Genomic DNA, 25,040 nt, shown 5'->3' on the forward strand with positions numbered 1-25,040 from the left:
CTTGATGAATTCTGCTCCTCAATTTCCGATTCAGAGCCAAGAGGGCTTTTTTCTTTTTTTTTTTTTAAAAAAAGGCAAAAAAATTCCTTTTCTCCTTTGAACAGCTGTATTAGTCATCTGCTCAGAGTCTAGAAGAAAGGCATTAAATGTATGTATATTTATATAGGTCATATTTATACATTTATATGTGTGAAATGGATTATATACATCAACACATTTAGATGCTGCATGACTAGCAAAAACACAGGCACTATCTCAAATTAAAAAGCTTCTGATCCACCAGAAAAAATAACTACAGGATGACACTCTGTTCAGCAGGACCCGTCGTGTTGTGTGAGCTGCAGTGAAACAGGACACACTCACATCTGTCTGTGAAACAGGAACGGACATTTTTTATAAAGATGGGTCAAATTCCACTGTCATTACAATAACATTACCCTACTGTCAACGCTGGGATACCATAGCCCTGTTGCAGAAATATTAAATCTTCCAAACCCTCCTGGGGCTGAGCCGTGCTTCTTCTTTCTTAGCAACATTCACCTTTTTCATCCCTTGCTCTTAAAGTGCTTTTCCAAGCAAAAGAAACATCCTTTGCAAACAGAAGCCATTAAAAAAGGTTAGTCCTCTAAACTAGGAGCAAAACTATTTGGTGCCGATCTTCAAATGACTAGACTGCAAACTAATAATCTGGTTCTTTTAGGTGGTTCTGATCCACTGGACAAATTTCTGTTTTGCTTTGTAAAACCAGCGATGGGAGTCAGGACTTGCCAGCGTGGACATGCTGGTTAAGCAGCAGAAAAAGCTTTCCTGCAAGAACTTTACCAGGTTGTTTTTTGTTTTTTTTTTTTTTTAAATGTGATTTAGGCTCTCTGAACCAAGGGAAATCAAGTCCTTATCAGACTTAGTGAGGAAAAGGTAAAATTTGGGGTAAATAGCAAAGAGTGCCTCACAGTAACTCAAAATTAGCACTGCAGTTAGCTAAACAAACAGTACTACTTACAACAGCAGTGGCTGTTAGATGCACCGACTTGGTACTGCAGAGGTGCGGTGGGGAAGCACCAGCCATGCTCTAAAGGATGCAGGTAACAACCTGATCCACTTCAGAACTGAAAGGGCGACTTTTCGTCAAACTCGGAGAGTTAAACTTTTCATGGGACTTTGGGCATTCTCATTGCCAAATGGAAATGGAAGGGCATGCAAGAGTGATCCGGTCCCCAACCCTTAAAAGTATTTAAAAGCTGAAATAACGAAGTTGTAAATAATGGCATTCATTGCTCTCAGTCCTAATTCAGGGTTCATGCTTTTGACATTGCCTGGTTTAGGTGATCTAGTGGTCTCCGCGGAAAGACAGATAAACTTCAACAGCTGTCAGAAGACAAAAATTGACAAGGAGCATCACCTTTCCTGACTGTTTAAATCCTTTAAGGAAGTGTTGGAGCAATTAGAGAGGGAGTCTAATCTTTGCAGAGTGCATTAACACTCTCCGACCTCCCAGACAATAGATCAGACCTCAGACACATAATGCTTCCCTAAGGCTTTTTAACCAGAGCATTTGATCTCATAGTCGCTCTGTATGTGTTACTATAGGTATCAGTGTGTACGACAGTATTCACTGGGCACTAAAGGACCACTATCTCTGCTAGTATTCAAACAACTTTTAAAATAGAAAGCCAGAAAGCCAATGCAACACATGCTGTTACAGAAGTACTAATTCCCAGAAAAAAGAAAACAGATGAAAAAAAATAAGGAAAAAAAAAGACTAAAACAATCCAGAGTGGCTCTGCAAAACGTCTTCATTTTTATTAATGTCATGTTTCCTTTCTACTGCCACTGTTTATTTCCCAGCTTTAGAATATAAATCTATTTTTTTTTAAAAAGCATGGATTAGGGTTTTTTTTTATATAGAAACACTTATGTGATCATAATTTCAAAATACTTCATTTCTTAACCCCCGTGGAGGGACTTGAGGGGAAGGGAATTAGGAAGACAGGTCTAGTTTATTAAGGAAATTGAAATATTTCATTGCAAATAATTTTCCCAAATGCGTGCATGGAAGTATCTGGGGAAGTTTTTCTTAACTGCTAGAACAAGTCATCAAGTCATCTTCTAATTCCTGATGGGGATGCTCCGTTAAAAAAAAAAGAAAAAAGAAAAAAGAAAAAGAAAGGCCAGTATCACTGTATCAGTTACACATTCCCGTTTCATATTCTAAACATTTTAAGATCATTTGCTTTCTATATTTTTTTAATGCAGTTAGACTTCCTTGCCATCATGTTCTGACAGAGGCCACATCTGAACAGTTCTCGTATGGACAATGCACAATAGGGTTTTAAGACCAGCTAACTGGATTCCCACCCACTGCTAAATAACGGGTGCTGCGGTCTCGCTAAGCAGTGGGTTTATTTCCCCCCACGCGGTGTACCTGAGGTACAGTGCTAGCTAACAATACTTCACATGAATCTATTAATATTTTGTATTAGCTGCAGGATTTTGTTTTACTTTGCTAGACCTACAAAAAGTGCCTGTTGTGAAGTACCTGCATTCCAAATAGTTTTTGCTGCTGCTTAAATGAGTATCTCAAATTTGTCAAGCCAAGTGCATCACAAATGACAAAAAGGTCACATATACCTAGTATATTTAAAAACAAACAAGCCTTCAAAGTCAAAGTGTAATGCAGTTATTTCTAATCTGAACAAACAATAGAATACATCTGATGAAAGTTGACAGTTGGCTTTGATACAGAGCTGTGCAGCTCCTCTGTTCCATTAAAAGATGAAAGCTGAAGGAAAGTACAGAAGACAGCAAATTCTCCCAAAAAGCGAGTAGAAAGTTCTGAACCTGAGCTAGTTGAGTAAATAAAGGCTGTTTTAGTGGAGACTTTTGCTCACATACAACACTCAACTTTCAGTAAACATGCTGAGTTTACGTGGGTAATGTTAAGGCAAAAATAAATCAGCATATTAGACTAGGACAAAACACGGCATGGTTTACATATTTATTAACACTTCTCAAAATCACAGCACTGCCTTTAAATGAAAAAACACCTGACACCAGGCTAAGCTTGCCTGCATTGTGGATGTCACTGTTAAGATTAATACATTTAATTTTCATAAAGTGGTGGGGGAAGTGATCAAAACTGTATTGATGCTACTGATACCAGTGTAAGCCTTTAATGTGGCAGTAGTCAAATCTATTAATAATTAATAGTACAGATTGTGGGTTGTTTTTTGGGTTTTTTTTAATCAGATTTCTGGGATTCTTTAGTTATCCCATTGCTCCAGCTTTATTTTCCAATAAATACTAAAAATAATGGAAGGGACATATTAGGGTATTTTTATTGCTATCCTTAAACAACTTGAGAACTTTCTGGTTCCTCAGGACTAACCTCTAAGTCAAAGCACACCTTAGCTGCAAGTGAAGGAAGGTAAAATCAAAAAAGAACAGGCTTTTAAAAAAATATATATTTGCTCTGTAGCTTCTATACTAATCCCCTTTTATTCCAGATCTTGTAAAGGATCCAACTCTTTCCTACTTAGAGAAAAAACAAAAAGGCAAAAAGAAAGTCCCACAAGAAGTAGAATGCTTTAAGAGAAACCCCTCAAGGCGCATCTGTCTCCATCATAAAACCAAAATGTTGCATTACCTTCAAATAGGAAATTTCTTCCAGTTGTCAAGATTTCTGCAACTAGTGTTAGATTAGCGCTGAGAGAACGGGTGAATTAAATTAAAAATAAAATAGTTCAAGCAAGAGAAAGAAAACCTGCCAGAACAGTCTGACAAAAGCCTGAGCGCCAGAGCTGGCTCATTCATGAGGGTCCATCGCCACCTACAGGATTTTCCTCCTCTTCAGAAAACCTGCTACTCCTATTCACACAGGATTTGCGCCAAAATGAGGACGGAGATTTTCAGCTGATGTTAAATTACATCGTTTCGCTGAAGTTAATGGAGTTACAGTGATTTAAACCACCTACAGACATGTCTCTACTTATTCCCTCATTTTAGAAGAATAAAAACTTCTTATATGTTTCAATGGAATGCACTGTTTGAAGCTTATATCTGCTTTACAAAAAGGATTTACCTTTTTAAAAATTAAAAAAAAAATAAAACCACACAAAATACTGATAGGGTCGCCCCAACAATGACAAGGGAGATAACAGTCAATATCTATAATCCTTCTGTAAAAATAAGTGCTTTAAATTACTTTCTAAGAGGTGCCAAGTCAAAGTAATGTGAATAATGAGACAAAACCAAGCAGATCCTGACTGAAAGAAAAATCAACACACCTGGGGTTCTGGGGGAAAAAAGCACATACTAAGAAAGTAAAGGAATTTTTACTTTTAATGACAAATTCACTTCCTAATACTTAAGTTTTCCATAATAAATACCATGGGTTTCCTACCTTTTTTGTTTGGGCTGAGCTGTATACCTTTTCCTATACAGCTTGCATAGTGCAAAGCCATGCCAGACTTTGGGAATTTTACACATAAGCTTCTCAAATTCTGGTATTTCCAACAGTGGTGGGTAAGTAGCTTCTCTCTCACGCTCCTGTTTGATGAGTCTCACACAGATGTAGCACTCATTAAGTTTAGCATTTCATCTTTGTTTATGCAATTTCTAATCTATGAATAAAGTGAACTTTCAGGAAAGGCAACAGGTAAAGTGGGAAAATAGAAGTGACTGGATCCTGATATGGAATATCATCTCATTATGACCAGATAATCTAGCAAACAGTTACAAGTAAATTCCTCTTGGTTTTCAACCTACCAGTCAATTGATAAGAATTAAATTACTGCTTTCTCACAAATTCAGAGGGTGCTCAAGACATTTAATCCGAAGTTCCTCTAAAGAATCTAAACCTGCAAAAAAAAATACACCGAAGGGCAAAGCCGCTGTCAAGCAGTGTGCACACTTCAGTCTCTCCTACAATTTTTTGTAGCAAATTCCTAACATTGGGATGTAGATTTGTAAGGCAACAGTAAGAATTGCGAGCTAAACTCGCCTTTGGCATATGCAAGCTTTGCAGTTCCACTAAGAGTAAAGGAACCAGTGCTGCCTTCATGGATATTGAATTTGTTTTTTTTATATAACAATTAAACAATAGTCAAAGGCAAAAAACCCCATAATTAAATGATAATCTGTGATTAGTCTCACAGCTAGGATAACACAGCATATCTGCTAATGTGTGGGTAGAAACAGGAGTTCAGCAATGTTAAATATACAAACAAAACCAGCAACAGGCAAGAGTACGATTTTACCCTGCTGGACAAAGGAAAATAAATACAAAATGTATAAAACAGCATAAGATCAACAATAATCTCTTACAAAACTTCAGAACTTCAAAAGACACAAGACATTATATTATTGGGGGGGGGGGGGGGGGAAACAACCCAGGCTTTATAAATCAAACAGTTAAAGTACAAAACAATATAGCAAACTCCAGCCAGACCACAAAGAGGGTTCGCTCTTCATAAACATCAGATCAGGCAGCTAAAATTATTACCAAAGCTCCCTTGTAACTGTCACCTGTGGTGGGTATAATTACAGGCTACTGCTGCAAGCACGCCCACGTCATATGGCAATAAAAGGACCTACAGCTTGCCAAGACCAGGCAGACAATGGAGAACATACACCACCTGACGAGAGCCCAAAAAGATCAGCCAGGGAGACTAATAAAAATGACAGCTTCGAAACAAATGACAAAGCTTCAACTGCACACACAAAAAAAAAGCAATATCAAATTAGCTGGAAATGCAAGCGCCGAGCAGAGTTCTACAACAGGTCACAACTCGAGCAGAAAGCCAGTCAGAACTGACTGCAGATGCATTTAGTTCAGGTTTTAGCTATAAAGAGCCCTTTTTCATTAGTGTTTAGTTTTGGTTTCTTGGGCTTTTTTGTGTTGTGTTTTGTTTGGTTTTTTTTTAAATTAGATAAAATGTTTGCACATTTGGGCTTGGCTTTGCAGGCTGTTGATAGCCAAACAGATGAAAACTGCAAATTTCTAATCCAGTTCTGGAGATAGAGAGAGAGAGACAGACAGATACATGTATCTTAACGCAGGCACCTTCTAGGGATGTACTTATATACTGTAACAAAGCTGAATTTCTTTCTCACTGCCTTAATTCTTTACTGGATGCCTGCACACACATTCCTGCTGGCCAGCTGTACAGAGGCTTTTCCTCCAGCAGATCCGGACTTTTACCTGAATACTTTGACTACAAAGTTTAACATACACAACCGAGTTATTAAAAGGCTTTATCATCAAGTAAAAACAACATAATGCAATTAAAGAGAGCGAGGCAGGGATTTGGGTCTCTCTCATTTCCACATGCGAGGGAATTATGCCTATGTGATGCAGGTTTTGAGTCCACAACACAGAAAGTACTACTATTACTCAAAAATACAAGCACAGCATAGACTTAAATTAAGAGGAAGCTCCCCAACCCCCAAAGCGAGGGACTCTCAATATAGGGTAAGTGCCTTATTAAGCGGGCCCATAGGAAATGAATATTACTCCTCAGATGCAAAATATGGGCTTGTTTTTATTTTTGGTTTTGGAACATTTCACTGGTAAAAAGCAAATGCCCAAAACCCCTGAACTGGAAACGTAACACCATCTATCCTTTGCAAAGTTAAAAAGGATATTTGTACTGGTCTCTGCTCAGCTCCGTCTCACCCCGACTCCGAAGCTTCACACTTTGCTTTTTAAATCTTGTTTATTGTGTTGTCAAGCTTCTAAGTGGTTATTTCCCTATTAACTTTGTCCTTGTTTGTTCTTGCATTTTTGAAAGAGCTGGAAATAACATGTGTTTACTTTGCTGTGTGTCTCTCAGCATCATCAATATCACTGTTGCTATTCCAGGAATTTTAACTGCTGCAGCAAAGCAAAGCCTGGGATCTCAAACTTAAATCGTATTCCCCTCAACCACAGAAGAATAATACTGAAAATGTAAAAATTGCTGGGAGAAAGGTAAAACCATCTCCTTTAATTGTCTAGAGAAGCCTGTTTCTCATCTCAGCAGTTCCTTGCATGTGTCAGGTAACGTGCCTCTAACGGCTTTGCATGCACAAATGGTGAATTTTCACAGGCTGTGCTGTGAGCAGCGCGGAGGAAGCGGGACGTAAACGTTTCCTCCGTCATTAGGAAAATGCTTTTACTGGGATATAATAGCTCAAAATAAAAACATACCTCTGATCCAGCCTTTCCAGTGCAGTTCAAGACAATAATTTTAAAGATGTGCCTTTGCCAGGGATTTACAGCGGGAAAGCAGGGAGGGAATACTAGTGGCTCTGAAGAGTTACTTACTAGGTCAAATTCCTGAAACCCTGCCTTTCACTGCTCCTCCAGCATTAGCTCTAGCCTTAAATATGAATAAATTTTTGTACCAGAGCATTATTCTACAGCTCCTCTATTTAAATAGAAGCTGCATTTGTCCCTTTGCTGGCTGCTTCTTTAAAACTGTAGAAAAACACAAGCTGCAAATGGGCTGAGAAAAGCCCTTAGCAAAAGCTCTACAGTAAAGCGGAAGTAAAGACCATCTCTTTTGCATTAATACTTTTTGTTTTCTTTTCTTTTAAGCTTTTTCTTTTTCCAAGTTCCCTATTCAGTATTTGAAGAATACTCATTCTTCTCTCTTTAGGATTACATCTATTCATTTTATTTAGCTTTTAATGTGGAGACATTGTAATCTATCATTTACTTTAATGCTGTTCCCGAATAGTTTGGGAACAATGATTTAAATTTCATCTTCAGCTATGAGGATGAAAACACACACACAAAAAAAAAAAGGGGGCGGGGGGGAGAAGACTATACCCTTCTCATCAGTTACACATGTAGCCATGGCAGGGTGATTTGTGCTTCGTATCCAGAACTGCTTGTTCAAAACTAGTGGACAATTCATGGGGTAAATAAGAGAGATTTTAGGGAAGCTGATGTGAGAGCACATCTTCCTTCCCCACTCTATAGAAAAGTGAATTATTACCATGTACTGGTAAATCATGAGCAAAGTCTCAGTGAAAATTATCCTCTATCCTCTGCTGGGTTGGCCAGAGGTCTAAGTGATATTTGGTGACTCGGTCTCTATCCTAAGTTGTTTGGCTTTCATAGCTGCTACTCGTCTCCGTTCTCAACAGATTCCTCATGTTCCCCGTTAAAGTTTTGTACTAAGAACTTCCCTTTATTGATCTATGTCTCCTCCCATCAAGGAAGAAAAAAAAATCACTGCGTTACAAAACAATGCACGAGTTAAATTGGATGTTTCACACAAGAATTGTTGTCATGTCTAGGGTTGAATTATGCTTAGAACAAACAGGACTGGAACATATTGTATTTTGCTTGGGAAAGTCTAACCATAACATGCAGGAGACACTTGTCCACATGCAGAATGAAAAATTTACCCCAAGTAAACTCCAGAAGGCTTAGATTCTGAGTTAAGAAACATCTGTCCTGAGGAAAAAGAATATTTCCCTCTTTCTGATACACAGCCATTTTAGAGGACACTGTCAACAAGCTAATGGCCTTTTGCCTGTAGGTCATCAGTATAAATATAGCCCAGCTCAACAGGGATTAAAAAGTTTCCGTGTCTAATAAGGTGGTTGGTGTCTTCCTCTATGAGATGAGTTTAACTGGGCCCAAATCCAGCTCCCATATCGCAAGCACAAGTGGCAGCATGTTACATGGCACACTCAGCTGAGATGCCCGGAAGTTCATGTGCTGTCGAGTCTAACCTACCTCTCTGCTGCTATCCAGATTAGGATTAAGCAAACTGGCACACTAATGCACAGATGTGCAATTCCACCCAGCCTGCCCCATGACTCCTCAGGCTTCCAGTTCCCACAGCCCAAGAAGCCAGCGCCAAAAAATCCTCTGGATTTAAAAAGCTTTGGAGATCTTAATGGAGAAGGGTGCCAAAATCTCACCTCTGCAGCAAGCAGCTCAAAAGCTTAAATTTGGGTTTCCTGCTGCATCCGCAACCCCCACCAGTTCTGCTGGGCACCCAGAAATCCCAGGGCTTCCCGACTCTTGCACCAGCTGGCTTTCTGGAAAGCCCAAGCTGCTCCAAAATGATCCCACGCCTGTCATTTTCCCAGCTGCCCACCGTTAAATAACTGCAGTCAGTTTGACCAGAAACTCCACATTTCCAACACTTTACGTTGCATCACTACATACACCTTCCTTTCCTCCCGGTACTAACCCATCATAAAATAATTATCAGACGCACTGCGCTGTCACTGCAAAATAAATAAATACTGCCTGTGCATGCAGCATTCCTTGTCTGGCTGACCCTGGCTGCCAGCTAGGGCTAGGCCTGAAAAATAGCTCCCACCTGTACCCACCCTGGCAGCAGCCTTGATTAGCAAGAAGCCTAAACCTGATATAGTGGGACATTCTGCCAGTAAAAATGAAGGATGCTGGCATGGGTGAGTGTGCAGGGACCCTGAAGCAAATCAGCAGTGAGCACTGCCAGTCACACCAGAGGTGCTGTGGTGGCTGGTTTCCCATTATTTGCCTGATCCTGTCACTGTCTCTTGCAACTATCATGCAAACTTTAAAGAAAAAAAAAAAAGAGGGTAAAAATTCCAGTCAATATATCCTTTTAATTTGCACCAGATTATAGCTTTTTTTAATGCAATTACTGTAATTTCATTAAATGACATAATTACCATTAATGCAGAGAAAACTGTCAATAGAAGGTGTAATTATGTTGTATAAAATCACAAGCACAATGTGCAATGATGCATAATTCCCCATGAAAATCATTCTGTGACTAAAATTAACTTTTAAAATATTTTAAAAATACGTATTTTACAGTAAGAATGATTCAGTCATTATAGATTTAACATCCACGACCAGGGAAGAAGGGGGAGCTGAGCAGGCAGGGAGTGTTTGCCTGTGGAAGGAAAGACCAGGAATTTGGTTTAAAAGTGCATCAGGAAGGTAAGAAACCAAGTCTTCATATGCACGAGTGGGAAAAACAAACAGCTTATAATCATGCAGATATACAACATGACTTGTGAGCAGACATTCCCCATGGCACATTTCACCACCCAGCTCCAGCTTTTTGAACACCAGCAACGCAGCGTGGAAGTGATGTTTCAATGGAGAAAGGTGTGACAAGAGGAAGGAATGATGAGGACCAGGCTGAAAGCACAACATTCACCCTGGAAACTGGGAGCAAATTGTCCAGGGTAGGATATGGAGAGTGTCAGGCACACAGGCAGAACCATACAGGGAGGTACTAGACTACGTCTCTGGGTATCTTCAAAATACAGACCTTTTTGAGAGGTATGTTTCAGTCAAAACACACAATATCGGGTTGAATAGAGATAACTATATCAAAATTAAATAAACAGAGTAGAATTCCTGAAGAGCTTTCTGATATTAAAAATCTACAAATCCCCCCAAATCCTGAATTAATGGAGGAGAACACACAGACAAAGTCTTTTAAGATCTCTCCCAGTACATGAACACTATTAACTCTACAGGCAACATTTTCCACCTGTGGGAATATTCCTGATATTCCCAGGCAGGCACAAACATGTGTGTCCATTTTTCACACCAGAGCAATGATGCAATGTGCACTATAAAGAATCCAGGCAACCTCTGCGTGCCTCCTTCCTCTGACCTGGGATGTTTTTTCTAGAATTTGTGTAACACAATTTGCACCAAACACTTTGTGCACAGGGCAAATATCACCAAAAGTAAAATTTTGCTTTTCATCTCACCTCCCTTTCCACCCTTTTCCCAAAGCCTCTATACCTGAACAATTTCTGATTTCACTTGTGCCTGAGCAGGCCTGATCAGTGTCCTCTGTGCCTGTACGATTAATTCAGGTTAAAAGTCATCAGAATAAAATCACAGAATGCTGATGAAAAATATTATTTCAGAAAAAAAAATTATCTACTCCCATGTTCTTGGATTCTCTTCTCTCACCATCACAAACTAATAAAGAAATTTAGCTTGGGATGATGCACCTTACAAATGAGAAAAACACGGTGATCACATTTCTCTCATTCACTTGTGTCCTGCTTGCGCTGCCCCCTGTTTCCTCCCCCATTATCTGTCCCTCTTTTTCTCTGGTGCACCCAGAAGCAGCAGCTAATGTCCCTGTCACACACGCAAGCTGTCAGCCCTAATGGGGAGGGAGGTGCACTGTAATGAAGACTAAAACAGGAAGGTGTAAGAATCCACGTCCTGGCCTATCACCATGCTCTGATGATCTCACAAATATTTTCCTCTGTCTGGCAGTGGTTATTGTCTGATTACTTAAGAAAACAAGGTTCACATGGCTACACTGCCTCCTTGTCTTCCTCCTCCTCCCTCCCTTTAGCCCCTCCTTGGAGGAAGGGGCACGGGCTACCCATGGAGGGAAACCAAGGGCAATACAACAGGGAAAGGAGGCCCTAAGGGCCACCCAGTCTCTGGGATTATCACAGTGGAGATATGGGGTATATGTAGAATATGGTCACAACAATTATTGCCAGTGGCACAAGGGACAACATCTGTAACATTAAAAAAAGGCATTTTATGGTTTAAGGGCCTGGCTGGCATTTAAGCTACCAGCCACGGTTTCACGAGCCCAGCTGAAAAATCGGTGAGGAGCTTTGTGCATCTTCCTCACCACTGGTGTTCAGTGTCACGTACATTCCCCGCTGTCGCTGGGAACTGATGATTCTAAAAATGTGATATTTAGTACACCTTTCATTTAACCTGTTAAGAGTGGATTTTACATACAGAGCTGGGCCGTGAGGGATGCTGCACCTACCACGCTGTGTGCGCCTTTTCAATACTATGAACACACACGCTGGAAACAGTGAGGAGGTAAAATGGAGTGCTAACTATGTAAGCTGAATTATTTCCACATAGAAAAAAAAATCAGATAGAGTTAAATTTTGATTTGCAGAAGAAACCTGCAGTAATTGTTCTGAGAGTCATGTATTTTTATTCCTTTCCCATTACCCACTTTCAAGAAACCAGGAGTATTATAGTATCCAATAAAGAAGTTAATAGTCTGTAACTTGTAACCTGCTCATCCTCCTTTTCACTAGGAAGCAACTCCTTTTTCTGTGGACCCACTTCCCCACCTTCTTATTTTTCTGCCTCTCCACCACTTCCAAACTTTTCCAAAGCCTAGAAAACTGAACTTCACAGCTGTAACGTCACAAGTATTTTGGTACAAAATCTCTGAGGAGCAAACCTCCTAAATACGTGTTTAGATTCTTGCTGTATGGTGATGGTGGGACATCGGCACTGTGATTTTACATGTGTCCCTCCCTTGCAAGCCCCAGTGTGCATGACCATCCTATTCCCTTGAGCACAACCACAGAGCTCCCTTGCACAGCCACACCTGCTTCAGCGAGGTGCCAGCTGCTCTGCTCTCCGCCAACTCTTGAACCATTAACTTTAGATATGATCTAAATGAGCTTTAAGCAACAGGAAGGGGGAGGGGGGAAGATAAAAGACCCTCTCATCCCACCTACTCTTAGTGCCAGTCATCCCTCTAACCTGCAGGGGAAAGAGCTCCTCTGGCTTTGCTCTGAGCTTCTTTCAATCACGGATGGTCCACTTTACTCATCTGTAGCAAATACACTGTGAAGTATTTTCCTCAAAAGAACCTTTAAGAGATTTATAATTCACAGACAGTAAAAAGGGGAGAAGTCTTGGAGATGTGGCTGTTATTTTGCTTAATAAACACTCAACTCAAAAACTTACTTTCTGCATGCTGGACCACCACAAAATGATTTTGCAACCTTTAAAGGCATGCCAAACATTTCAAGCACAAAGAAAATGTCACACCGCAGAATGAAAAGCAGGCAAAACCTTTTTGTGCTTGAATGGATTATGAGAAAACTGCAAATGGGGTGTTTACTACCAAGAGGAAAAAGGAGAGAGCTGAAAAGTGGGACAGGCAGGTGGAGAACTTGGCTTTTTGTTCACAGAGTGCAGCAGAACTCACTGATCAGCCTTCTCCTTTTCTCCTTTTTTTTTTTTTTTAAATCACATACTATTACTGTCAAGAGAATAGATTTGCAACAGGCAATGTCATCAGAGCCGCTTATGTGCCACAGGGACGCGGGCACAGCAGGCATTGATAAGGTGCAGCAAAATGCCACCTCATCGCAATGGAAGGTGGAAGGGACAAGACCCATCAGCTCATTGCATCACCCAAATCAAAGGCATCTCCCTGCATCAGCCCCTTGGCCACCACCTGCCTCCTTTCCCACCACCCAGGCACCATGTTTAAAATCAATCAATCAATCAATCCACGGTCATGACATGGTCACAGCCTTTTCAGGGTGGCATCACCCACCATGGACACGGGTATCCTTAGTGCTGCGTGCAGGCTGCTGAACACCTCTGCACCGAGCAAAGAAAGGCTATTCCTGAAGGTCTAATTTCCATGCTCATCAGGCCCAACGTGGCCCAGGCTGCCTTGAAACCCGCAGCCCTGCAGCCACAGAGCTACAAAACACCAATAACGGCAAACGATAAAGGGCTTCACGCCGGTAGAGAGGAATGAGCGGTAACACTCGAGATCCTGTATCACTTAGCCTCATGCAATAAAAGAAGAAATTCACTTACCACAAATGCTATCACGCTCTTTACCGTGGACTCCCAGAGAAAGCAGCTCCGAAGGAATTGTATTGTATTCCATATTGCCATGGTGATTTTTTTCACGCGAACAACATTTCTTGATAAGATCTGATAAATATTGAGTGGGAGGAGGGGAGGAGAAGAGGAGTTTAATCAAACACTAAATATCCTACTATTGCTTCAGAAACAGGGATAACGTAAGCTACAAACGCATGTCAGGGCACATATTACAAATAAAGCCTCTATTTCAGAGACACACTCCGGCTCCTGTTTGCTTTCTGATTACACTCAAACCTTCCAGATTTTCCTCATCCCTTAGAAAAAGAGAAAAATAACAAAAACACGTCTTGATGCCAAAACTAAATGAAACAGTAACACAAACCCACCTTCTTTCCCCTTTAATTTTCAAAATACAGCAATGTCTCAGGAAAAGGGCCAGAGAGAATGTAATGAGAACACCGAACCTCTTCTCTACGTGTTTTAGTTTAGTCCGTAGAAATAAATAGGGAATTTTAGCCTTATTATAGTGCACCTTTATTTTAAAAAAAGGGTAATGGCCACTGTTCTAAAATCCTATGGACTTTTTAAATAACTAACTGAGACCTGGTTTCTTCCTTCCCAAAGACAGGAATAAGGCTCTTATTGAGCTTTAGGTGCTGCGAACTGTGCAACATCCACAGCTATCGTTTTCCCTGCTCTGAAGCACGAAGCAGAACTACTGACGGAAACTAGATCAGAAAGCAATTTCATGTTAACACAGACAAACCTTTTAATATATACAAAAATACACAGAATTTACATCTGTTCAGCATTTTACGCATTAATAGGTTTTGTTCTTGCAACTGCACTACAGCAATTCAAATCATTCCAACACAGATGCAAAAGCTTAGCCCAGACACAATTTCACCTTTTTAGAAAATTTGCGGTTCTCCTCAGTAAAGCGCTTTTCTCGGGGCTTGAATGTTCTAAAACTTGCTTTTACCTAATGAGGAAAAAAAATATAATTAAAAAGATGTCATGTAGCTTTAAGTGCATTTTTTCAACTTTGTATTACCAGTGTGGATTAGGAATTTCAGGATCTTTCACTCTTTTCAGCCTCTAGGAGACTTAGGAGGAACTGCTAGGAAAAATGTGGATGAGAAATTGAGCAAGGCTGCCCAACACGTCAGCAAGAGCAGAGCTGTGGTGTAGCCCACGATGGCCTTAATAAATAGGATTTAAATCAGTAAAAGGCTGTAGGGCATAAACAATTGAGACTGACTCAGCCACCTAAAAACTAAGTGCACCGTGTCCATGCCTCATTACTTTTCCTGTCAACACCTGGGAAGAGAACATTGTGGGTCAGCTTTTTGGGGAAGAAGTAGGTGTTAAAAGTATTGTATAATAATCTAAACATTAAGCCCTTTTCTGGATGTTGCAAATGAAGGCGTCACATACAGTAATTGGCACGTTCTTCCTAAGGCGCCTGTGGTCACTGTCAGTACAAAAACATCCCTACGTTGTCCCATCCACCCGGAGGGGCCACCGCAGAGCTCTTATGTCCCAATGCTCCTTCACCCAAGGTGCGAAACACACACACACACACACACACACACCACCCCACACCACCCCCACCCTCCACCCCCCCCCACCCACCACCAGGCCGTGACTTCTCCTGCTTGGCTCCTGGTTTTTAAAGCATCACCCCCCACCCTCGTCCTGTCCTTGCAGATTCACACGTTTCTTATGCCAGAGATAAGCAAAGACAAAGTATTTCAACTTACAGGATTAAATAGGACATCCAGCTCTAAGTAAATTACTCCTTTTGAAGCACGTTCCAAGTCTTTATTCTTCAGCGTGTAACAACTTTGTTTACCGTTTCTAATCTATATTTGGGGGGAGAGAAAAAGCATCAATATTTTCCCAGCTGTAATTCACAATATAATTTAAAGACACTACAAACAAATAGATAAATAAATCGCAAGCACAAAAAAAAAAAACCCTCCCCAAACCCTGATAATATACTTGGAGCCTGAAATACCAAATGACCGTTGGATTAGAGACCTATAAAATTGCAGATTAAATCTCTTATGGTCCAACTTTAATTTACAGACCTTGTACTTTACAGTAGAGCAGCACACGCAATAACCAGTCTGAAAATTCTGCCCTGGAAGCCAATGAGTTGATGGCAAGTAATCAGCCTCTGTTATTACAGGTTTAAAATGGGGTTTTTCTTCCAAAGTTCAGGAAAAGAGCCACAAACAGCAACTTACCTACCTAGTGCACGCTCCAGTACGAAAACCCACTTCTTAACGCTTAGTTTATTGCAAGGTTGTCAAATTATTACCCATGAAACAAACACAATCCGAAGAAATTAATCAGCTTAAGTGGAGTGAAAGCTAATGTAACAAATGTTCAAAATTAACTAATTCATGTAAAAGACTTCTCCCCCCCCCCCCCCCCCGCCCCACGTCTGCATTTCAATACCATTTCTATGCTCTAATCTGCCGGTTGGCCCTATTGCATTAAACGTCTATTAAAAAAAAAAAACAACCAACGAAAAAACCTCCCTCACCATTTTGTAAACTATTTGGCTCAAATCAAAAGCATTCACTCTTCAAAAAGTGATGGCAGAAATGTATTTATTATACACAGTAGGATATGTATTGATTAAACATTTGGCTTTTTAGGAAGCAGACCAGTTAATTCTAAACAGCAGTAACATAAAAAAACCTGCAGCTTACCAAAAAGCTACATTCAGGGACTGTAATGATCAAAGATTAAAGATAACAGAGGAAATTTGGGGGCATGAAATTGCAACCATATTTAAAGTGGCTATTGCTGCTCTGGCATTTAAAAGAGGCACTCATATAAACCACGGTAGAAATGAGTAAGGGGAAAAAATTAAAAGGCATAACAGGAACCAAGTGATTTCATGAGACAAGGGAAAGGTCACTTCCCTTCCCCATATTGCTCCATCCTTTCTCTACCAAATAGCTCATCAAAGGGTAGGTGGCTTTTCTGGCTCATGGCTGAGAGAGAAGCGGGTACTCCTAAGGACCAACTTTGCATCCTCTCAGTGTCCAACCAGCTTTTACTATGTTCTCATCCAAAGCTTTGACAGGATGCTGGGAGTTATGCAGATGTATGTGTAATTTATTTAATAAAAATAGATAATAACAATAACAACAATCTTGATTTCACTGCAAGAGAGTACACATTGGGTTGGAGATGGCAGCAAAGGATGCTGCAGCTCCCAAGAAAGGGACAGGCAAAAACCTATTTTGCAGACCTTCAGGCTCAGATAATCTGCAGCCCCAAAACAGAGCAGCCAGTGAAGTGGCTAGCGCCAAATGGACCTAAACCAGAAGGTCCTCAGGCCAACTGCGACATACAGTATTGTCAGCCCATCATAAAGTTTATTTTTCCTGCCCTCAAGCAAGGGCAAAAAAAATATTTTTAAAAGCTACTGAATTAAAACAAAGCAAAATGTTTTTTGAAATTAAAGATTTTGTTCAGTTTCCCAAGTTAACTGAAAAATGGGTTTACTGATGGCAGAGATAGAGGGTCAGAAGGACTTGGTTTGTGGTTGTTATCCCTCTGGTCCAAGGGGATGCCATCACCAGCAGATTTAGACTGAGCTTCGATTCATGGACTCTCCTGTAACAGGATAGAAGGTATGTTGTTCCCAGTGCGTCTGCTGAGATGTAGCTGTCCAAAACATATCACAATATCATAATTCTGGATTCTTCATAGTCACATGATTGGGAAAAGCCAACGCGGCTTCACTAAGGGCAGATCGTGCTTGACAAATCTGGTGGCCTTCTATGACAAAATGACTTGCCTGGTTGACATGGGGCAGGTGCTGGACTTTGTTTACCTGGACTTTTCCAAGGCCTTTGATACAGTCCCCAACAGCCTCCTCCTGGAGAAATTAATGCATTATGGCCTAGGCAAGTGGTCTGTGCAGTGGGTGGGGAACTGGCTGACAGGCCGTACCCAAAGGGTGGTGGTAAGTAGCTCTTTTCAAAGTGCCAACCTGTCACAAGGGAGGTCCCCCAGGGATCGATATTGGGCCCAATGTTATTCATCATCCTCATAAGTGATCTGGATAACGGCATCAAGTGTAGCCAGACGAAGTTTGCTGATGACACCAAATTGAGTGGGGAAGTAGACACTCTAGAAGGGAGAGCTGCTCCGCGGGAAGATCTGGATAGGCTGGAGGAGTGGGCCAACAAGAACCTTATGAAGTTCAACAAGGACAAGCGTAAGGTCTTGCACCTGGGAAAACATAACCCAGGAGTGCAGCACAGACTGGGATCCCCCTGGCTGGAGAGCAGCTCTGTGGAGAGGGACCTGGGGGTCCTGGTGGACAGAAAGCTCAACATGAGCGAACAGTGGCTGCTGCGGCCAAGAAGGCCAACAGGATGCTGGGTTGCATCAAAAAGGGCATCGCCAGCAGAGATACAGAAGTCATTATCCCGCTCAGCTCAGCGCTTGTCAGGCCACACCTGGAGCACTGCGTACAGTTCTGGTCCCTGCTGTACAAAAAGGATGTGGGCAGGCTGGAAGGGGTCCAGAGAAGGGCCACCAGGATGATCAGAGGACTGGGAAGCTGCCATACAAGGATAGGCTGGGAGAGCTGGGTTTGTTCAGCCTTGAGAAAAGGAGGCTCAGAGGGGATCTCATCACCAGGTACCAGTACTTAAGGGGCAGCTACATAGAAGACTGAGACTCCCTTTTTACAGGGAGTCACATGGAGAGGACAAGGGGGAATGGACACAAGTTGCTCTTGGGGAGATTCCGATTGGACACCAGAGGGGAAATTTTTCACAGCGAGGACAGTCACCATTGGAATGATCTCCCCAGGGAAGGGGTTGGCTCGGCCATGTTGGACACTTTCAAGAGTTGTCTGGACAGGGTGCTGGGCCAGCTTGTTTAGACTGTGCTCTTCCTAGAAAGGTTGGACTAGATGATCCCTGAGGTCCCTTCCAGCCTGGGATTCTGGGATTATTTTCCGGGTTGAATTTCCATGTATTTCAATTACACATATTTCTCCTAAGGTTTCCAATTACTCTAGGAGTAACAACTAGTGGGAAGTTCTCTTTACATTCCTTGGGATATACTTCTTCCTTACACCTTTCAAGAGCATCACCTACAGGGAAAAAAAAATGTCACGTGCTGCTAAATAGATAGAAAAAGGAAAAAAATGCTATCACTACTGAGAAGGTCTGAGTCTGATGTCATGGTATCCTGCAATCAAAAAAAGCCCTGACAGTGGGGAAAAGCCTCTTTGTTTTAAGAGCTGGAGCTGAATCAAACATTTTGGGTGTGTCTGCAGGTGCATTCACACAGTAAGTTTCAAATCAGCAACAAATAACTTCCACCTCTGTCTTTGGAAATAAGAGTGGTTTGTTGCTTGGGAAACTTTTTAAAATGGTGTCATTACTGTTGTTGCTGCTATTTTAAATTTGAGCAAGGCAAAAATTCATGCAGTGCAAATACAGCTTTGCAGCCAGCCTCATTTGGCATCTTTAATTCTAAGTGTTTGGCTTGTCTGGTAAAAGATATACAATTATAACTCAGCCTAAGACTAAACATTCATACAGATATCCTAGCTTTTGACCTTCTTTGGTGGGGGGGTGGGAAAAAGCACAAGATAGTCAAACAACTGGCTACGAAATGGCATTTCTCCACTGCATTTTCATTTGGATAAGAAGAAAAAACCCTGCAAGAAAGTCACAGAGAAATACCTCTTAAAGTTTTGGCAACGTGCTAAGCCAGTGCAGTTCAGCAAAAGGTGTAGGGTCATTCTAACACCCATGACTGCATGGAGACTAGATCAGTGGCATGTCTCAACTCTGCCCAGAAGAAAACATCCAAAATAGCTTTTAATACTCTGCCTTTTCATTACATGCTGTTCTTGGGCCAGAGTTCAGATTCTGTTCAACATCTCCCTCAACCTTGAGAGACAGCCAGTTGTGTTAGTTTCATTTTGGATCTATTTCTTTCTCTTCTCTGGATACTTTTTGCTAGTCTCTGCTGTTCACAAAGACTGTTTAAATGCTTCTCCAGTTGTAGAAGAGGCAAGCAGCCAGGTCTGGGGTCCTAGGATGAACCTAAACGTCAGAAAGATCAGATTCCTTCTATCACCCAGGCACCTTCTGCTACGTACCTGGTCTCACACGGATTTCACGCCAATGTTCCTCATAGCTGTGTCTAAAATAGGTTATCTTTCCTACAAATGTTTACACCTACTTATGGGAAAAGGGAAGAAAAGGACTATTTAAATTAAATGTGAAGATATCTGCAGGTGAGGTCCTTAAAGAGACATAATCAATATTATTCCTTTATTGATGATGTTTTATATCCTCACTGAATACTAATGCCTGCAGTTCTCTGAAAGCTTCTTAATAGCATATGACACACTGGGGCTCAATCATCAACCGAGACAGTCCATAACCATGTGATGAACAGGAGGACAGCAGTGCCTACTCCACCAACATGCCTCATTTTGCAAGATCACCACCAGAAAACCTCTGAAATAGCATCAGGATTTTCATCCCACAGGAATTGATGGTATTTGGGGCATTTCCCTATTCTGAGTCAACACAAAGACAAAATATCAGTATTTCCACAGAACAATTCACATATTCTGTATCCCAGACCCTTCTCCATACAGGACCATGCAAAGGAAATGATCTGTTGGAAGAAAAGCTAAAATTCTTTGTGCATTAAGTATTTCGACCTGCAGAGGCACTTCAGACCGAGGCAACTTCTAGCAGTGCTTTAGCTGAAGGAAACATTCAGGTACACAAGACCACCATACAGTCAAGGCCCAAAGTGCACCAGGTTCCTTTGAAATGAATGAATATATTTGCTAAACTCTTCCCACTGATGTCCCCAGTAAAACAAATGTGACTAAACACAGTATTGATGTAGCCAGCCAATGCTAAATCTATTAAGCAACCACCTTCTGACCGCTTGAGAATTTTAATGAAATAGCGAAAGCCAAGATTGATATGACACAAAACACTGAGAAGACAGGACCCTTACGCAGCAAAGGGTGTTTTTTCATTACCCGTGTCTCAAAGAAATATGGTTTAGTGGCTTTTTTTTTTACATTGATTTTAAGAAAAGTTCACTCTGTATCCAGCTTTGATGCAGATTCAATGTCATATATTGATGACCTGACAGAAGAACGCTGGGTTAAACCTCTGTACATCAACATCTGTGACGTGTGGAAAGGGTAATGGCTACTCTCCAAGGGTAATTCATCTAAAGCATTTGGGACCTCTGATATTCCTGCTTGAGCTCATTGTTGATGCACAATGTCATACCATTTGCCCTGAATAACATAAAGCTGTCTTGTAATAGACACACACCTACCCTTATCAAAGGACATATTTCCCCAGGAAAAGATGAAAGCAAGGCACATGTTTGATCCACCTGCATGTGAATAAAGAGTTTTTTGTTTCTCCCCAGTCTTGCAATATACCTTGATTCGATTTTGTACAAAATGCCCACTCATTCATCCCAAAACTCTTTGCCCCAAATATTTGACTTTTAACTTTTGACTTTTAAAAAGTAGAATGGAAATTTGGGTTCTAGGCAGAGGATTGATATCCAAAGACCAGATAGATATAGAGCTGATGGTCTGAAAGAAAGCAGGCAACCACACAAGAGCTTCCAGGCAGTCTGAGGAGGAGCTGAAAACCCTGGGAGCACAAGGATTGTAGGTGGTACTCAAGAATAATGTTCCTGTTGATACCATTTCAGTGAGTAGTGCATGGTTGGGTGAAAATTTAATTTCAGAAACAAGGCGTAATTTTTTTCTGGAAGAGATGTGGGGTTTTTTCCCCATTCCAAAATATCTCATTCATGATAGGGCTAAGAGTCAGAATAGACTATCCACTTCACAGCTGCCTCTGCCAAATAAATGCAGCATTTTCACTCTTCTCAAACTCTAAAGCCTTCTCCTGGAAAAGGCTGAGCACTTATGGTCTAGTGCTCAGGAACTGCAATCATCAGGTGTCTGCTCTCTGAATCCAGGCCACGTTTTAGATAATTAAGCTTGTGAAAGTCATACTACTTGTTTTCACTGTATCATTGGCTACCAACCTTGCTTGGCACTTGAAAATATTTCATAGACCTCTTCCTGTTTGCTAAAAAAAGGGTGCAGCTGAAGACTATCTGAGCTGATAATTCAGCAGATAAAAAACATTCCATCTGTGATACAACTCTTCACTCAAAGGTCTTTCTACACGATGATGTTTGATATACTCTGCTTTCAAATTCATTGAAGCACACTATATGCTCCCGTGTCTCTAATAACTTGCAGCCTTCTAGGAGACAGGAGTCTCTTGAAGCAAAACAAAAAAGACAGACCCTCACAAAGAGAAACACGGTTACTTTTACTAAGATCTAGGGCACAAAGGAACACAGAGATGGAAAGGACTTCTTTGATAATTAGTTCAAGTCCCCCAAAACCTACAAAACTTCTAAACCTAGCAAACTCTTTTCTTGAAGCAATGAAGTTTTTGCCCTACTTCTCTGTTCTCCAGGATCATCTTCAGTTTCTAGCACAAAAGCCTGCTCTGTTCAGTGGTGTAAACGGACTCCTCTTTCATTCCCCAGGCTCTGAGAAAGCAGCCTCCCTTTCAGCCCAAAGGTTAGGCAAGCCAGACTCTATAAGTCACCTCTGGCAAGAGAAGGGTCCATTTTGCTGAATATCTTGGTAGCACTAATCTGTGTCTTTTCCAGTTTAAAGTCTGCTTCTGCAAATGTAGCTGACCAGAGCTGTATTTGAGATGAGGTCTCTTATACGTGCTTTAGAGGACAGTAGTTTGATGTAGAGAAGGGCAGGAGAAAAAAAAAATACAATAGGTTGATTAACATCTTGCTAAATATAAAATGCAAGCCAATAACCACTTTTCTCCCTCTGTTCCCCACCTACCTACAAACAGTGAAAATTCCAAATTCAGTGTAATGCTATCAAAATCAATGTCTCTACAATGCATTATTAATAGAGCTATATGAGAAACAAAGCAAATCGTGTATTCATCCAATATGCTTCATCATGCCTATCAAAAGAACATGAAGTTTTCAGCTTTATTCATCATCTGACGCTTTAAAACTCTTCTCATGCTGCCCAATTTTTTATGGTTCTTATTTGGTGGCTGCAGCAAGACCAGCTCACAGTCAAGGATAATGGAAAGCATAAGTAATTTTACTGTCTCTGAATTTTTCTGCGGTAAGGTTATTAGTGTGTTAATGTGATGATGAAGGTGTACACATGTTTGCAAAACGCTAGTGTAAGACTCCTGAACACATTTAAACCAAAATTCACTGTCAAATTAATTAAACATTTCATATCCCTCCAACATATACTTTATTCAAGGCAACTTTTCATTAAGAAAAGAACCTAGTCATCCATGAACAATTCCTGAAGTAAACTTACTTCATGTGCTGACAGCTCACAAGTCAAACTTGTGCCTTTTTAACAGAAAAAAAAAAGGCAAATCCACTTCTATTTTCAAAAGGGAATTTAATGCAAGGTAAATATTAGGCCTGATTACCTAGAGAAATTAAACCTGTACGATTTCCAAGGCTTCCTTGAGTCTTTAACTATTGTTCTCTTTCAGCATATTTATCTAAATGGTTCAAAGGATGCATTCAAATTTATAGTCAAAATGACAACATATATCAAACTTCCCATTTCAAGAAAAAGAGCAAAGAAAATTGCCGTTCTCTGTCTGAGCAGACTGAGTTAATAGGTGCAAAATGTTTTTTAATCAGAAGCAGAGATGAATATATTTACACTAGATTTGACTGAAATAGGAGGCAGAGAAGTTTGGACGGGAAGGAAGAAGATCAGTTGGCAAGAGAAAGCATAAACAGTTTTTATTTTATTTTTTTTTCCCCCCTCAAACCTTGGACAAAAAACCTAGGCTGAATAGTTTGGATGTTACCACACACATGCACTCCCCTCCTCTGCCTTGTTACATGCTTCCTAAGGGATACTTGACAAATGCCTATAAAATCAACAGAAAATCCAAATCTAACATCTTCTCACTGTGAGCCCACACAGCCTGCTGCCGATCATGCAGACCATTTGGCAAGCACTGGATCTGCAGGAGAGCAGCTGCTCCAGCCACTCTCTTCCAGTAACATCAGAGATATGAGGACTTGGGGAAAAATTAACAAAGTGATCAAAAATGGAATAAAAGATGTTAAGAGGTTTTTTCCTCCCTGTAAACATCAAATCATCCTCCGTGCCCAACTGACTCTAACAGTGTCCTAAAACTGGAGATATTGACAACTCAAGCCACTAAAATAGACAAACAATCTAAACTATCCCCAGCCTCAAAAAGAACTTGCAGTCCAAGCCATGGAGGGAAGAGGATTGCAAAGAACATGATAGTGTGTGAGGCGCCAAGAGCTCAGTATTTACTCCTCAACTTGAATAGCTTAGGCTCTTCTTATCCCCAAATTGCAGTGGTCCCCCTGTTCTGGTCCCCAGTATAACTTGGAAAGAGCACACAGTGGATGAATACAAACGCATTTTTATGAAGAGATTCAGAAGTCACGTTGCTTTTAATTCACATACACAAGAAATACACTTATTTAGACAAAATAAGAACAGAAATGGAGCATATTAGCCTATTTCTTTACCACTATAAAGCATTCCTTAGGTAGGGATCATCCCCTCTAAGCCAGCTCAAGAGTTTTCTGGGCAGTTCATTATTTATTTGGAAACATCAACTATTTGCAGTTCTCCTCTCTGATCTTGCTTGGTCCCTTACCTAAACTATGCTGGACTCTCTGAGGCTTATATGGCCCGCTTTGATCAGATGGGACCTTTGCTTTCCTTCTAGAAACCTCCCATTTCTCCAGCCTCTGCTAGGACAGAGCCCCACTAAGCCGTTATTGCAATACTGCCTTTCCTGCAGCAGCCCACCTCTAAAACTCAAAGACAAACTCTTGCCTTAACCATAGAGACGTGTGCCAGCCTTTCTGCAGAGGTGAATATGCTTTCAAAGAGATGTTTCAAAACAATACTGCAATTTTGTACTCTATAATTTCAATCAGGATTCACCGTCTGGCTATTCGAGAGTGCTATTACCCACAGCATCATGCTGTGCATTACCGAAAGCATCTGACTACTGCATGTATCACTTGAATCATGTTGTATATTGCAAGTGTGAATGTTTGTACAGGGCTCGATGGAGTTCTCATTGCATAAATACCTGTCACAGCCTCTCCTCTGCATAGGGACCCTACTGCAAAACACAAGTGCCTTAAAACTCGAGGAAACCCCCGTGCTTACAGTGAAGTGTGTTTACACGGCTTGACTGACATGAGCACAAGAGACCCGTGATGTTTCAAGCCTCATCTGCGAATTGGTTTAATAAAAGCCACAGCCTAGGAAGTTTTTCTCAAACTTTACTGCAGAAGTTACAGAACCTTC

General features: G+C 40.9%; 1 protein-coding gene across 1 annotated transcript in view; it reads right to left on the bottom strand.

Annotated features, from left to right (window-relative positions):
• Nucleotides 1-25,040, bottom strand: part of MCTP2 (multiple C2 and transmembrane domain containing 2) — a 107,471-nt gene that overhangs the window by 34,336 nt on the left and 48,095 nt on the right. The window contains exons 14-16 of the mRNA XM_064456166.1: nt 15,355-15,456; nt 14,499-14,573; nt 13,580-13,699 (exon numbers count right to left, since the gene is read on the bottom strand). Coding sequence (XP_064312236.1) covers nt 13,580-13,699; nt 14,499-14,573; nt 15,355-15,456 — 297 coding nt within the window. The remainder of the gene's footprint in view (nt 1-13,579; nt 13,700-14,498; nt 14,574-15,354; nt 15,457-25,040) is intronic.

The sequence above is a fragment of the Phalacrocorax carbo genome, chromosome 7, assembly GCF_963921805.1.
Source record: "Phalacrocorax carbo chromosome 7, bPhaCar2.1, whole genome shotgun sequence".
Taxonomy (NCBI): domain Eukaryota; kingdom Metazoa; phylum Chordata; class Aves; order Suliformes; family Phalacrocoracidae; genus Phalacrocorax; species Phalacrocorax carbo.